General features: G+C 34.6%; 1 protein-coding gene across 3 annotated transcripts in view; it reads left to right on the top strand.

Moving 5' to 3' along the window:
- Positions 1-12,598, top strand: part of CCDC102B (coiled-coil domain containing 102B) — a 350,923-nt gene that overhangs the window by 163,022 nt on the left and 175,303 nt on the right. For all 3 annotated transcript variants that reach the window (XM_011968354.1, XM_011968355.1, XM_011968356.1), the window contains one exon: positions 6,189-6,305. In XM_011968354.1, the coding sequence (XP_011823744.1) occupies positions 6,189-6,305 (117 nt within the window). The remainder of the gene's footprint in view (positions 1-6,188; positions 6,306-12,598) is intronic.

Here is a 12,598-nt window from a genome sequence, read left to right as displayed (position 1 = left end):
AACTATATGAAATCTGGGTATCTTAAAAAAAGAACAAGATAACAGCGATGTTCGGGGAACAAGAGAGGTAACTTTGAACTGGCCGCTGGTGAGCCAGACGGGACAGAGCTATATTTCTGCTCTTTCATAAGCAAATAGGAGAAATATCGCTGAATTCTTTTTCTCAGTAAGGAACATCCCTGAGAAAGAGAATGCACCTGGAGGGTAGGCCTATAGACAGCCCTCTCAAAGCGAGCCATCTTTTATGGTTGAAGCCGAAGGGATGAAATAAACCCCAGTCTCCTGTGGCGCTCCCAGGCTTATCAGGTGGAGGAAAATTCCTGCCTAATAAATTGTGGTCAGACAGGTTATCTGCTCTCAAACCTGTTTCCTGATAAGATGTTATCAGTGACAATGCCTGCCTGAAACTTCATTAGCAATTTTAATTTCTCCTCATCTGGTGGTCCTGTGATCTCACCCTGCCTCCATTTGCTTTGTGATATTTTATTACCTTGTGAAGTATGTGATCTCTGTGACCCACACCCTATTCGTGCACTCCCTCCCCTTTTGAAAATCCCTAATAAAAACTGGCTGGTTTTACCGCTAGGGGAACATCACCGATCCTGCCGACATGTGATGTCTCCCCTGGACACCCAGCATTACATTTCTCTCTCTTGTGCTCTTTCCCTTTATTTCTCAACCCAGCCGAGACACTTAGGAAATAGAAAAGAACCCACGTTAAACATCGGGAAGCAGGAAAACTATTCTTTGTATAAGCCCAAGGAAGAGAGTCTTTGAACAAGGGCATTGTCAACAGTGTATAATTCTGCCAAGGGTTCAAGTAAGGGCAGAACTGAATATTGTGTGGTGGAAAGTATGAGGAATGCTGGTAGCAGAAGCGAGTGAGAAAGTTAAGTGCAGCAACTCTTTCAAGGCACTTGATGGTAAGAGGAAACAAAGAACTTGAGTGGAAGCTCCAAGACTGGATAACATATTATCCTTTTTGTTAATCTGTTTAAGTTCCTTGTAGATTCTGGGTATTAGACATTGATCAGATGGGTAGATTGTAAAAATTTTCTCCCATTCTGTAGGTTGTCTGTTCACTCTGATGATAGTTTGTTTTGCTGTTCAGAAGCTCTTTAGTTTAATTATATCTCATTTGTCAATTTTGGTTTTCGATGCAATTGCTTTTGGGGTTGTAGTCATGAAGTCTTTTCCCATGCCTATGTCCTGAATGGTATTAGCTAGGTTTTCTTCTAGTTTTTTTTATGGTTTAGGTTTTATGTTTAAGTCTTTAATCCATCTTGAGTTAATTTTTGTATAAGATGTAAGAAAGGGTCTGGTTTCAGTTTTCTGCATATGGCCAGCCAGTTTTCCCAGCACCATTTATTAAATAGGGAATCCTTTCCCAATTGCTGGTTTTTGTCAGGTTTTTCAAAGATCAGATGGTCGTAGACGTGTGGTGTTATTTCTGAGGCCTCTGGAAACCATCATTCTCAGCAAACTAACACAGGAACAGAAAACCAAACACCGCATGTTCTCACCCATAAGTGGGAGTTGAACAATGAGATCACATGGACACAGGGAGGGTAACATCACACTCCGGAGCCTGTCAGGGGGTCGTCGGGAGGCGGGCAAGGGGAGCGAGCAGCAAATCACCATGAAACATGTATACCTATGTAACAAACCTGCACATTCTGCACATGTATCCCAGAACTTAAAGTATCATCATAATAATAATAAAGAAAAGATTATCCTTCGACCCTTGATCTCCCACACTCCCTCATCCCCAACCGAAATGGAAAGTATTGAGCAATTACATGTTAATGGGGAAGAAACCAAGAAAATTTCAAGATACACGAGATAAACAACTCTTAGAATGAGTTTGCCAAGTACCCTGAAGGTATGAAATTCTAAGTACAACTGAAATGATTAGACTTTGACTTTAGAAGAGATATTTAAGTTCTTTAAAAGAGTAAAAGATTTCTGTAGAGACATGCAAATTTGTATATTTCATCACAGGAAGTAGGAGGTCCTTAGCTCCTATTTCTCCATGAAAGAAGTTGAAAGATTATTTGTTGAAAGTTATGGGAGAAATGCTAGATTTGGTGTTTAGGGGATATTGAATAATTCTACATGGTTAATAATATTGACTTAAATATTTGGTGAATGATTTCCAAAGAGCAGAACTTTGGAATCTGCATTAACTACTTAATCCTTTTAGATCATTTTGAAGGTTAAAATGTGAAGCAAAATGACAATAGGGTATGTTACTTTTTTTGTCTTTTTGTAATTATTTTTCTTTTTCTACTATATATGAATAAGAAAATACTTTATGTTACACAATACTTTTGTTTCTTGGAGATCGTCTTCAGTTTTTTTCCATTCCATGCTCATCTGAATATAGAATACACATTTATATGTGGTACTGATAATTTTCCAGAAGTGAATTATAGCAGATATTTCTGAGATCAAGGATATGGCAAATTGCCTGGTTTAAATTTTCATAAACACTGCAATAAAAACAGAGGATTTTTAAACAGTGATTTTGGAGTTATATTATGGTACAAACACAGAAAAAAGAGAAGGTTTACCAGAGAATAAACTAAATAAATATTAAATACAAGGACAGGAACTTGGAAAATGCTTTCTAATGCTGAGTAATTCACCTCATAGAGTACTTTCTATTTCTGTCACTGTCAACTTAACGAATGCGATATATCAGTTGTGGATGACATTCATAATTCCACTAAATTAATCATTGTTAGCATCTATATGTCCACTGCTTTAAACTTCTCAGCTGCTAAATAGATTTTCATTACAAATCCATTAATCTAAACCTAAATTTGAAGAGGCAAGTAACAAAATTAAGGTTATTTTGTGTCCAAAGCATAATTTTTAAATGTTCAAAGTAATTGTTTTTTAAGGAGAAAGTATAGTTGTTTAATCAATCTGTTCATCAATTTTCCCTGCTATATTGTTTTAGTGGCTTTAGTTGTATAATATTTTATTACTTATTATTTTTATTTATTTTTTTACTCCTCCATACCTAGAATATACAAATAACAGTGAGGAAGATAGAAGGTCTGGAGTAGAATGAGGACCAGGAGTAGGAGATGAGGGCTGAGGAGTTATCAGATCATGTGGATAATGACTCTGATTTATATAGTAAGATGATTGAAAAGCTATTGAAGAAAATTGAGCAGGGGAGTTTCATGATCTGAATTGCTTTTTAAAAAGCTTTATTTGGTGGCTATCTTGAGAAAGGAAGTATGAGGCTACATGCAGAAGCAGAAAGAATGGAGGCTATTAAAATAACTGAAGTAAGAGATCATGGTGGTTTTTGATCAGAATAATGGTGGAAATGGAGAGAAGTAACTGGATTTATTATGCTTTGTGAAAGGCAAGCTGATTTAGTTAGCTTTAGTTTGAATGTGGCATAGAGAAATAAAGAACTTAACATATTCAATAATTTTGGGAAGGATGGTATCGATATTTACTGAGGTGACAAAGATTGACAGAGAAACAGTTTTGAGGGAGAAGTTCTGAATTCGGCTTTCCAGTGTGTTAAGTGTGGGATGCCCTTTAGAGGTGTTGAGTAGGAAGCTGGACATGTGCATTCAAAGTTCAATGGAAAACTATAGGCTGGAGACAGACACTTAAAATTTGCCAGCATTGCAATTAGTACAAATGAAGTAGGTACACGGGAACCATCCAATGGAGTAGATCAGAAACACAGCAGGCAGCAGGACCAAATTTCAGTGCACTCCAGTATTGAACTTTACTTCCCAAATAAATTTTTTTTTCTTGACCTATTTAATAAATTTCCTAGAGGACTATATTTTATTATTTAAATTTTTGAATTTGCTGTGTCCTTAATTTATGAGTGTAATATATTCTTATTTTTTTCTTGAAGATAGTGATGACAGTAGTTTTTTAAAACTAGTATCCTCTTTTATATCTTACATTGGTTCCAGTTACTTCTCTCCATTTCCACCATTATTCTGATCAAAAACCACCATGATCTCTTCCTTCAGTTATTTTAAGAGCCTCCGTCCTTTCGCCTTCTCCATGTGGCCTCCCTTTTCTTCCATTTTTTTCTTTCCTCTGTAGACATTCTGTTTCTTAATCGTAATCTTGACTATTCCTGTTTTTCTTGTTTTGTTTTGTTTTGTTTTATGCCACTCTTATGTTCTTCACATGCCCAGAGATCTTTGATTTTTCCACTCACAACGATGAATGATGTGGATTTATTTGAGGTATTTGATGTGGGTTTCCTTTGCTGTTGTTCATAAAAATTTGCTTTCCTGCCTCCTCTCTCTTTTGAGTGGTACAGTTCATTGAGAGTTCTGTTGGCAATTGAAAGTTTTATTGATGGATTTAATTCCCTGTGGTTTAATGACGAGATTTCAGAAGTTAAACGGGGAGCATTCAATTACCCAAATGAATTCGATATTCTTTTGGTAAACCTAAACCAAAACTGGTTGCTTTTATTTTACTTCTACTACCCTCTGTTTTATTTAGCAAAGTAATTTATATTCTTCTGGTTAGGGATTAATGCCACATTGTCTATTTAACTACCATGATAGTGAGCTGGACTTGCCTACTCAGACTTTCAAAGAACTCTGTGGTATTTTCTCTTGTCCTCTTCCTTGCCTTCTGTGTGCTCTCTTTATGTTACCAGCTCTGAACATGGAGTCTCTCTGTAGTGTGTTGGGAAATCAGCTTCTACCATTATTGTAGTTGATTTCTAGTATACTTAGACTATGACATTTTCTGCTGTTTCCTTTACTATCCCTTCCTATCAGTTTATTGCCTTTGAGACAATTATTTCAGTGGCCTTTAGGTCTATAATTATAGATGCAATAATGGTTTAAAACTCAGGTAATGCATTTGGCAAGTACTTTCTTAAAATTTGCTTCCTCCAGTTATTATCTTTGTGAATTTAGGAAAGTTACTTAAGTCTCTTAAAAATATGGTTCACCTCGAGGCAGAAAGATCACGAGGTCAGGAGATTGAGACCATACTGGCTAACACGGTGAAACCCCATTTCTACTAAAAATACAAAAAATTAGCCGAGCGTGGTGGCGGGTGCCTGTAGTCCCAGCTACTCGGGAGGCTGAAGCAGGAGAATGGCATGAACCCGGGAGGTGGAGCTTGCAGTGAGCCGAGTTCACATCACTGTTCTCCAGCCTGGGCAACAGAGCGAGACTCTGTCAAAAAAAAAAAAAAATATATATATATATATGTATGTATGTATATATAGGGTTCACTTTTCTCTAGTGGAGGGATAATGATAACAATGCCTAACATATAGGATTACTGTTAGCATTAACTAAGGCAATATGTATCAAGTTCAGTTCTTGGGGACTAGCACATGCTTAATATTACTATTATTAATAACAACATTATGAGTACTACTTTTTATTTTTAAACAGATAGTGTAACATTGGCTTTTGTATTTTAATTTGTTATAAAATTACACACATATTATGTAATATGGATGATGGAAACACTTACCTACATAGGTTAAAATATATGTCAATATAATGAAAACAGCATATATGTGTGCAACTACATATTTTATATATTTATCAAATTTCACGGTTCTGCTGAAAATTTTTAATTTTAAGAACGATTGTGGGAAAATAATCATTGTTTGCATTTGTAGGACTTTTCTCACCTTTTTATTTTTTTCTGCAGCCATTTTCTATGGAAATTTATTGACAGCGTTTATAGATTTTTTCACATATTTTATCAGCCCAAGCAGTATGTATATACTTTTTTTTCCATTGCCCAAGTTTGTCTCTGTTACAATTAATATGCTATTAAACAGACATAAAAAAGATTACAAAGAATACTGAGGTACTAATATTCAGGATGAAAAGATAAGGGTTAATTGGTAAGCTTAGAAACCAGCTGGTCAATTGTTTCAGAGTTTGTGGAGGTAACTGAGTTCTGCCTAGTTTTCAACTGATGAATTGGAATTTACAGAGATTTGCTTATTTTTTTTAGAGGTTAGCATTTTTGAACTACAAGTATAACAATAAATGGTTCAACCACAATCATTACATCAACAACAACAAGCCTGCCAGAATCCACATAGGAATAAAGCAAAACAACTAAAGCTAAATGAAAGACTAATGTGGATTATCCTGTAACCACCCTTTATAGCATCCTGTGATTATAGTTTCAACTTTCTTTTTCAGTTTGACATTTGTCTTGGTCAACATAATGATGAAATGGAAGAACTGTCAGGCAATGTAAAGGAAGAATCCAAATCTCAAAACAGCAAAGACAGAGTGATTTGTGAGTTAAGAGCAGAGGTAAGACATTGGGTAAAGAGTGCCATATATATTAAAACATAACTGACTGTTGTTAAATGTCATACTACGTTAAGTAGGGTAATAGATGTGCCTTTGGTTACTTTATGAAAGTGAATGCTGCTGCTAATGTAATTAGCTTATATATGATTTAAAAGGCTGTGGAATGACATTGGCCCATAACTAGATCTGAGTTATTTGAATATTACTTACAGATGAAATATTTAACTATAAAACTATCTTGTAGCCAATACAAGTCTTACTGTGCACAAATATTTTTTAAAAGTTCAACCAGCTGCTGGATCATGTATGTTCATTTACTTTCAGAACCAATGACATACAAGATATGTGTCATGCAATTTCTGGTGGAATTAACATTGCTGTTGGCAGCTAACAACAGTGAGAGATAAAATAAATTCACTTTTGTTGTAGTTAATTCATTTCTTAGATACACCACCTAAGAAACATTTATTTTTCCACTCCTGCCACCACCAGCAATAAATGAATTTTCACAAATGTGTAAACTCTGAGTGTTTTTTACTGTTCTGTAGGTAAAAACAGAATTATTGCGTTTATAGAAAGGAGAAGGGAGTGAGTTATTTGTACTTCATAGAAAATAGCATGGTGGCATTAAAAATGGAAAATCACAAATGATTTGTCTTAGAACAGATAATTCTGGGAAAATAGCTTGGAAACAAATGCGTAAGAGCAATTTACAGACTGAAATGAATTTAATGCAACTGTAGGCTGGTAGAAAACTGATTTGTATTAGGTTTTCTTCCTTATATAACTCTTCAAATTCTGAACCAACACCAGAGTATATTTACATCAGATGAATATAGTGCAATGGGAAATATACAGATTTTGGAGCTAGAAATGGGTCCATTACCTCCTGATTACTTTATTCTTGTCAATGCTGTAAGCATCTCTGTGTGTCAGTCTCCAGATTAAAATAATAGTAATAATAATATTAATAATAGTCATGAAACAGGATTTTGGAAAATTATCTGCAAGATAATTAAGTATGTACTGCAAGAAAACAGTTTTCTGAGACAGAGTGCTCTAGTATTGAAACTTATAGTTAAGCTGCTTAGGAGAATTATATCCTCCCTGTGTTCCTCCTCATCACATCAATGCCATCCCATGACAGCTCTTCTATGAGTCATAAAAGTGGTGTTGGGGTGAGATGGCATATATCAAGAGGTCCATTATGAGAAAGGCTGAACTGTTGAATACAAATCTTCGTAAGTCAAAGAGAAAAATTGGTGGTGTTCGTAACTTTTGTTTTCTAAGAGGAAACAAACGATCAGGATAGATACCTCTTTTTCTTGACCCTCAGCTCTGAGAATCTTTCATTAAACATTGTACAACATGTTGTATAAAAGCTTATTTAATAGTTAACGGCAAAAAGGAGGAAGGCACATCTAGATATTTATTATAACTCTCCTCAAAAGCCAAGAACATTATGTATACACGTTTTTTAAAGACAAGTTTTAGGTTCACAGCAAAATTGAGCAGAAAGTAGACAGTTTGCACATACTTCCCCTTTCCCCCAGAGACTCCTTCACAACCAACATCCTTCATCAGTGCTGCATGTTTGTTTGTTATAACTGAGAAACAAACTGAGACATTATCAACCACAGTCATAGTTTACATTAAGGTTCACTCTGTGTTGTACATTCTATGGCTTTTGACAAATGCATAATAACATATATCTACCATGTTAGCATCATGCAGATGCTAAACAAATATTGTATAGAAATATGTTTTTTCGCAACTTGTTTATATAAATGTGTCACAACTACTTATGTTTACATAAAAGTACTATAATTTAATTAAATTTAATAACATTTAAAAAATTAGTTTATTATTTTTAGATATATAATCAGCACTACAGTGAGTATGCGTATGTATATAAATCACTGGATATTTAAAAATGGCTTATGATATATTCCTAGAAAATAGTGTGGCTTGGTCATTGGAATATTTATTTTTTAAATCTTTTTTACACATTTCCAAGTGTTCTATTAGAAAAATTGTATCAATTTACATTCTCACTGAGACTAAAATCTCTGAATATTATGTATAAAGCAAATATTGAAAAAGACTCAAAATTGGAGAAAAGAGGTATATCACCCAGGGAACCTGAGAATTGAGAAATGGCATGCTGTTGAATTTTCTGGGTTTTTGTCACATATATTCCAAAATTAGAACTGAAGAAGCCAGAAATCTGGAAACACCAATAGGTACAGATAAACACACAAAAATACCTAAAATGAAACACAACCTAAGTCTGCTTGCTCTAGCCAACGTACTAAGGAAGAGTCAATGTAGCAAGACGAAAACTTTAGGACAATAATGCTTGAATCCAGCCCAAATCACAGAACACTGTGGCCCCACCCCATGCCTGTTAGCTAAGGCCAGCTGTAGAACCTGGACTTCTACATACATCTGGAAGTAACAAGACAATGCTATCCTTTCACTCTCAATTGTGGTTTCATAAGAACCCACCCAAAACACAATGTTAGATAAAATCCAAATCTCATGACATATTTCACAAAGTATCCAGGATACAATTGGATATTACTCATCATACCTAGAACCACAATAGTTTGAAGTGAATGGAAGAAAACAATTGATAGATGCCAACACTGAAATGATAAAGATGTGTTAATTATTTGGGAAGGATCTTAGAGAGGGCATCATTAAAATACTTTAGTGAGCAATTGTGCATATGCATGAAACAAATAAAAAATAGGAATTTTCATTAAAGAAATAGAAGGTCTCAGCAATTAAAAAAATGCAAAGAAGGAACAAATGGAAAAATTAAAACTGAAAAATGAACCGAATTTAAAAAAACAACTTCTGAATGCAGAAGACAGAGGAAAGAGTCAGTGAACTTGAAGATAAATGAATGGAAATTATCCTAACTGAATGAGATAAAGAAAATAGGCTGAATTTTAAAAGTAAAGTCTCAGAGACCTGTGGGGTGATTAAAAAAAAATTACATTCATGTAATTTGAGGCCAGTGTGAGAGGAAAAATAGTGTAGGACTGACAGTACTAAAAAATAGATGAAAACTTCCCAACTTTCAAATGAAAGGATCAAATCTAGAGTCAAGAATTTTAGTGAATCCCAGACAGCATAAACCCAAAAAGGCTGATATTAAGACACATCATAGTCAAACTTATGGAACATAAGAAAAAATAATCTTAACAGCACCTAAAAGGTAAATTACAGTATATACACAGGGGAAAAAATCCAAATAACAGGGCTTATCACATCAGAAACTCTGGAAGTCAGAAAGAAGTGACATACAATTATTTAGGTTCTAAAAGAGCTGTCAACTCAAAATACTATATCCAGTGAAAATATCTTTCAGATCATTCTCTGATGAGGAAAACTGAGATAAATTGTCTTTGGTAAATAAGCATATGAAAAGGTGTTCAACATATTAGTCATCAGGAAAATGGAAATTAAAACCACCATAGGACAAAACTATACACCTATCAGAATGGCTAAAATCAAAATAGCGACAATACTAAATGGTGGTAATAGCACAGCTATTGAATTACTCACCTATTGCTAGAGGGAATGTAAAATGATACAATCACATTGGAAAATAGTTTGACAGTCTTCAAAATTGCAGCTACCATATGATCAAGCAATTGGACTCCTAGGTATTTACTTCATAAAAATAGAAGCTTATATTCACACAAAACTTATAGGTAAATCTTGAGTATTTTATATGTAAATGCCAAAACTTAGAAACAACACAGGTGATCTTCATGGGTGAATAATTAAACAAGCAATTACATCCATACTTTGAACTACTTCTCAGCAAAAAACCAGAATGAACTCTTGATACATGCAACCATCTGGGTGAATCTCTTGAAGTATTGTGAGTGAAAAATATCCCTAAAGACTACATAGTCCATGATTATGTATATATATGATTTATTTATATATACATGATTTATTTGTATATATGATTACATATAATCATATATATATTCAGCATTTAGAAATGAAGAACCTATTAATGGTTTTCAGGAATACAGGAGTGAAGGGAGTGGGTGCTGTGGCTAAAAAACAGCCACATGATGCATCCTTGTGGTGATGGAAGCATTCTGCATTTCACTGTGTCAAATTCTTTGCATAATTGTCAATGTCTGACTTTGGTATTGTACTAATGTACTGCTGTTTAACAGCCTATCTAAAGGATTCATTCATTCATAACTGTAAAGTACTAAAAATTGTACACAATAGTAGGCACTCAATCAATACTAGGATAAGAACTTAGATCCAGGTCTCTTGGGTCCCAAAGATAAATTTCATATGGCGTTTACCATTGGAGGGCTCAGGGTAAAAGGCACATGGAATTTATCTTTTCTTTCAACTGCCTATGAATCGACAGCCAAAAATGAAAATTTAATTCAAATATCCTAATTTTTTTTGAAATTTAAGTAGTGATTATATAAGCAACCCTATTTATTTTGCTTATGCAAGGTAAAACATAAGTATTTGTTACACAATTTTTTTCACACCCAGGAAGATTGTATTATCTATGGGGGCTTAGAAAGGTTCTTTCTCCATGTGAAAGTCAATTAGATTCTGTCTGAATAGGTAAAATGCAGTAATAGTGAAGTAAAAAACAAAACCAAATGACAACAAAAATAAGTTCATATGTTCATTCATTATACAACCCAATTATTTACTCCACAAATATTAATCAACAATCTCCCATGTTAAGCACTAAAGATTCTACAAAGTGATGTATTGATGGCCACAGACACAAACAATCCAAGTCAATTAAATGCAATATGTTATATAGCCTTATAGGTGAAGCACAGTTATTTGTGTGGGGATAAAGAGGAGATATAGTGAATGAGATGGGTAAGGTGAAGAGCAGTTAGCCAGGCAAAAGTGCAGAGCCAGGTAGAAAGGTAAGAACAAGGCTGAGCGTGGTGGCTCACACCTGTAATCCCAGCATTTTGGGAGGGCAAGGTGGGTGGATTCCCTGAGCTCAGGAGTTCGAGACCATGGTGAACCCTGTCACATGGTGAAACCCTGTCTCTAATAAAAATATGAAAATTATCTAGGCATGTTGGGGGACCCCTGTAATCCAAGCTACTCAGGAGGCTGAGGCAGGAGAATCGCTTGAACTTGGGAGGCAGAGGTTGCAGTGAGCTAAGATCATGCCAGTGTACTCCAGCCTGGGTGACAGAACAAGACAAAAAACACAAAACAAACAAAAAAAAGAAGGTAAGAACAATATCTGAAAAGGGCGGTAGCATGTAAGAAGGGAGGACGCTGCAGAATTTAGAGAAAATGTTGTAGGAAAGGGTGGTACATGGGAATATTGACAAAGAAGGAAACACTTCTCCTTTTCTTCTTACATTAGTGTAGATATCAGAAAGTGTGTTGATTTTGGGGGTATTTTGATCACTGGAAGAGCAGTATGTTCTGACTGGGAGCAATTCACCACTAGATGTTTTTAAGGTATGCAGAGGGAAGAAAAATATTTTGGTTTTGTGCTAAAAATGAAAATAAAAATATTTTCAGGATGTTTTCTTAAATTATAAATTTAATCTTTAGTTCTGCAAATATTGTATGGTATCTGCTATGCTGTGTTCTGGTAACTCAATGGTGTGGAATGTGAAATGGACTTGCCTTCAGAGAACAGCCTTCAGCAAGGGGTACAGTATTCATCAGAGATCATACCTTTTAGTGTAAGTTGTCAACAGTTTGGGAGCTATACAGCAAATGTGAATGAGGCTAGGGGGATTAACCTAGTCAGAAATTTTAGATAAAATACCAGATATTTTATTTACTGACATAGTTAAATAGCCTTATCTTTGACATGAAGGATATTGTATAATTAGAACTCCGGTGTCATAATTTAATTTTTAGAGATTGCCACAGTAAGTGTTGATCTGAATTGATTTAACTCTCCTGTATCTCCATTCCTCTTATTGACTTTACATGTTCTAGCAAAGAGATTTCAATTACTGAGAATATGATGAATATATTAGAAATGGTTATATGATTTTGGAGCAGGATATTGAGGAATGCAAGCAGGTTAATTCAGAAGTCTGTTAGTGATATAGATTTAAACATTCTGGGTTTATATTGACAAAACTCAGGAAACAGAATATATAAAATAAGACTTGATATGAATAAACCATTGGAGAAAAATAACAGTCTGGGAAAACAGAATCAAGCTGTGACAGTTAAATATACTTTCTGGTCATTTAGATAAATACAAGTCTAAATATTCATTTTTTTCAAGAATA

The sequence above is a fragment of the Mandrillus leucophaeus genome, unplaced genomic scaffold (genome assembly GCF_000951045.1).
Source record: "Mandrillus leucophaeus isolate KB7577 unplaced genomic scaffold, Mleu.le_1.0 Scaffold84, whole genome shotgun sequence".
Classification (NCBI taxonomy): domain Eukaryota; kingdom Metazoa; phylum Chordata; class Mammalia; order Primates; family Cercopithecidae; genus Mandrillus; species Mandrillus leucophaeus.
Note: the sequence above shows the minus strand (reverse complement) of the source record. Positions and strands in the feature narration are given on the sequence as shown.